Here is a 4,103-nt window from a genome sequence, read left to right as displayed (position 1 = left end):
TCAGCTGTTGAAAAATGTCCATGAAAACCATTTCTTGATGGCATCCTTGAGCTCCTGGTTCCTCATGCTGTAGATGAGGGGGTTCACTGCTGGAGGCACCACCGAGTAGAGAACTGCCATCACCAGGTCCAGGGATGGGGAGGAGATGGAGGGGGGCTTCAGGTAGGAAAACATGATGGTGCTGAGGAACAGGGAGACCACAGCTAGGTGAGGGAGGCACGTGGAAAAGGCTTTGTGCCGTCCCTGCTCAGAGGGGATCCTCAGCACGGCCCTCAAGATCTGCACATAGGACAGCACAATAAAAACAAAACACCCAAAAGCAAAACAAGCGCTAACCACAATAAGCCCAACTTCCCTGAGGTAGGAGTCTGAGCACGAGAGTTTGAGGATCTGGGGAACTTCACAGAAAAACTGCTTTAGAACAGTGCCTTGGCAGATTGGTAGTGAAAATGTATTGGCTGTTTGCAGCACAGCATTGAGCAACCCACTGCCCCAGGCAGCTGCTGCCATGTGGACACAAGCTCTGCTGCCCAGGAGGGTCCCGTAGTGCAGGGGTTGGCAGATGGCAACATAGCGGTCATACGCCATGATGGTGAGAAGATAAAACTCTGCTGACATGAAGAAGAGAAACAAAAACACTTGGGCAGCACATGCTGCATAGGAAATGGCCCTGGTGTCCCAGAGGGAATTGGCCATGGCTTTGGGGACAGTGGTGGAGATGGAGCCCAGGTCGAGGAGGGAGAGGTTGAGGAGGAAGAAGTACATGGGGCTGTGGAGGTGGTGGTCGCAGACTATGGCGGTGATGATGAGGCCATTGCCCAGGAGGGCAGCCAGGTAGATGCCCAGGAAGAGGCAGAAGTGCAAGAGCTGCAGCTCCCACGTGTCTGCGAATGCCAGGAGGAGGAACTGGGTGATAGAGCTGCTGTTGGACATTTTCTTCCTCCAGGCATGGGGACCTGTGCAAGGAGAAAAAGGCAGTGACAAGTTGAGAAGGACTTCTCTGATGAAAAACCTATGCCATTTCCCATAGAAATCCCCCTCCCTCAGCTGAATGAGGACTGAGTCAGCTCATTCCCCAACCCCACCAACTGAATGACATGGTGCCTCACAGTTCAAAACACAGCTGAGGCACCTAGCTGCCATGAAGACACATATGGGGCAGCGTCCCCGGAGATGGAGTCAGAACAGAAGCTGACCCACATCCCTCAGACCAAGTCCTGAGAGCGAGAGCACCACAGGCAGGTGTAGAAATACAGAATATGTCTGTGGTCTGAAAAACTGAAGTAAGGAGAGAAAGGCAGATGGGCATGCAGTGAAGCCTTCCCCTTACCCAGCCGTGCTCTCTACCTCACAGACAGCGACACTGCAGGCACTCCTTTTTAGCATATTTCTTGTGTATTGACTGTAGAACACATGCACTGCTCCTACACTGGAGGTCCAGCTGCCGAGGAGGTGTTTCATGCCCTGGACCCTGTGGCCCTGGGGATGAGGCTGTGCTGGGTGGCAGAGGAGACCAGGGACTTGCTCTGGGGAAGTTCTCTGAACTGCAGGGGATGGCAGGGAGGTGCTCAAATTCTTCATCATACGGCACTTTGTGTAGCAGCTCCCTGTCTCTTAATGACCATGTCTCTGGTGCCAGGAGCTCTCCCTGCCTGGAGCTCTCCCTTCTGGGAGCTGAGTCTCTCTCCCCTTTTCTCCGCCCTGGCAGTGCTCACAGAGCCCATCCCACCCGCTGTGTGCCCAGCTCTGCCCTGCAGACACCTCCTGCATCAAAGCACTGCCCAGGGGCATCTCTGTGTGTGCAGTGGAGAAAAGAGCTGCTCAGAGAAACACTTACAAGAACTGGGTTGTTTGTGACTTCTCCAGAAGGGAGAAATAAATTTCATCACCCACTACCCACCCAACAACCAATAGGAGAAATGTCAAAGCACAGACTCCTGCCCTTTCAGGTAAACGCTGCCTTTACGTCCCTCTTCAGAAAAAACCTCTGCAAATATCCTGAGAGTGATGTGGAGCTGTGAGCATCCCTGACCCACACAGCACCCTCACAACAGCAGAAGCACCCTGCCATTGCACTGGTCTCTCCTTCCACCCCCAGCTTCTCCCCACAGCGCCGTGGGGAGCTCCCCGGGCAGGCTGAGTGCTGACCCTGGCAGGCGGCAGAGTCCCTGCCCCAGCACCCAGCCCCGGGGGTGCAGGGACCCTGCTCGGAAGGACAGCCCTGGGCACCCCTGGCTGCACACCCACCTTCACACCCTGCAGCCGTCCCTGGCAGAAGGCAGCCCTCATGCCCTGTCCCTCTGATGGTGCAGCAGGGAAGCCCTGCTCTGGGGCACCTCCTCCTCCTCTATACAGGAGTGACATTCCTGGGAACTATGCCAGCTTTATGAGAGCCCTCCATAAACTGCAGCTGCATTGCCCTGCACCCAGAGACTTACCCTGTCAAGATCCCTGAAGATTACTCCTACTATGCGCTCTCAGCATCCTCCCCCTCCAGACTGCCTTTAAACCCTTCGCTGCTTCACTCCTCTCCCCTCGGTGCCTGCAGGCAGTGCCCTCAGCCCTGCTGCGCTCTGCAGAGGAGCTGCTCCTGGGCAGAGCTGTCTCTCCGCAGTGCTGCCCGCTTGCCATGAGCTCCCTCTGTCCCAGGAGCCCGGCACAGCTCAGCAGCAGAGGACCATCTCAAGGGGTTTTAATGACCCCTCGGGTGGGTTTGGTGCAGAGTCCATGAACCTCAGACAGTGAGAGGGAGTTGAAGAAACCTCTCAAGAAGTCAGTGTCTGATGCAATCTCCACTGTTTCTTGGAGTGTTAATGGGTCCCACGGAGGGACATTGCTGACAAAGCCTCCCCAGGGGCTGCTTAGAGCAGAAAACTCCAGGCAGTGATGACAGGTAGGCAAAGGCAATGTGAAGGAAGAGATTCTGAGGAACCCTGGATGTGTTACCTAAAGGCAAAGGGCCAAGCTCTGACCCCCAGCCCCTGGGAAGGAGATCCGGTCCCTCACACATTGCTCAGGGCTCTTCCTGGGGCGGTGTGATGTGGGGATGGGCAATGCCCAGGGCAGGACTACGGTACGATACCTCCCAGGCTCCCAGGTGGGGAAGGGGAGGCAATGAGCCCCGAGTGCTGTAAGGACAAGGTGCTTCCTCATGGGTGTCAGTGGCAGAGACAACAGCCACAGCCGAGGAGGGAAAGAGCTGATCTCTCTTGGGGGCTTTTCTGACTTTCTCCATCCCTCTCTCATCTCCACCATTGGCTGTCCTACGGTCTCCCACACCTGCACCTCTTTCTCTGCAGGCTGTAGACATCCACCCTGCTACCCCACCTGGCTCTCACCTGAGCAACTTCCTTTACTGATATCTCTCCATCCTTCCTCGTTGTCCCTTGCAACACAAAGCCTTGGGTTGTTCCAGTCTCCCTCTGGGTGACTTCTTATACCACAGCACTGCCCTTCGAGTGACATTTCTCTTTCCTCGTGTCCAGTCTGGACCTCTCCAGCTGCACTTTGTGCTTTAAGTTCTTCCTCATGCCGTTTCCCACCATGAAGAAAAGCTCCATCATCTCTGAAACCACCTTTCCAGCAGTCTCAGGCTAATCCTATACTGCTCTGAGTCTCTCTGCCACTGGGCCAAAGCTGCCCAGGTCCCTCAGCCGCCCCATACAGGTCATGTGCACCCGGTCCCGTACCCCATCTTGGCAGACCTGCACTCGACACTCTCTAGTTCCTCCTGACTTCTCCAAATTGGGGAGCCACCCACTGGGACACACCCATGTGTGTGGAGCCACACCAGTGCTGAGTCAAGGGGGATGATCACTCAAGTTGTCTGGGTGGCCCACAGTCCTCCTAACACAGCCCCACGTGCAGCTGCCCTTGTTCATAGGGACCGTACGCTACTGGTTGTAGGGCATCCCTCGTAGTCCCCAGGCCCTTCTCCTCAGCTGCTCACGTCCCAGCCTGTCCTGATGTATGGGGTTATTCTCCCCACGCCCCCCACCACTGCAGCTCGGATGCAGAAATGTTGAACCATACGACTGTCACAGAGTTCCTTCTCTTGGGCTTCCCCTCCCTCCACCATCCGGAGCGCCTCATGGCAATCGCTC

At 55.9% G+C, this 4,103-nt stretch overlaps 1 protein-coding gene across 1 annotated transcript; it reads right to left on the bottom strand.

Annotated features, from left to right (window-relative positions):
• Positions 1 to 945, bottom strand: LOC132321517 (olfactory receptor 14C36-like). Its single transcript, XM_059835013.1, has one exon. The coding sequence runs from the start codon at positions 931 to 933 to the stop codon at positions 1 to 3; it is 933 nt and encodes a 310-aa protein (XP_059690996.1). The 5' UTR covers positions 934 to 945.
• Between the last annotated feature and the right edge of the window lie 3,158 nt (positions 946 to 4,103).

Source organism: Gavia stellata, unplaced genomic scaffold (genome assembly GCF_030936135.1).
Source record: "Gavia stellata isolate bGavSte3 unplaced genomic scaffold, bGavSte3.hap2 HAP2_SCAFFOLD_42, whole genome shotgun sequence".
Taxonomy (NCBI): domain Eukaryota; kingdom Metazoa; phylum Chordata; class Aves; order Gaviiformes; family Gaviidae; genus Gavia; species Gavia stellata.
This window is presented reverse-complemented; position numbering and strand designations above follow the sequence as displayed.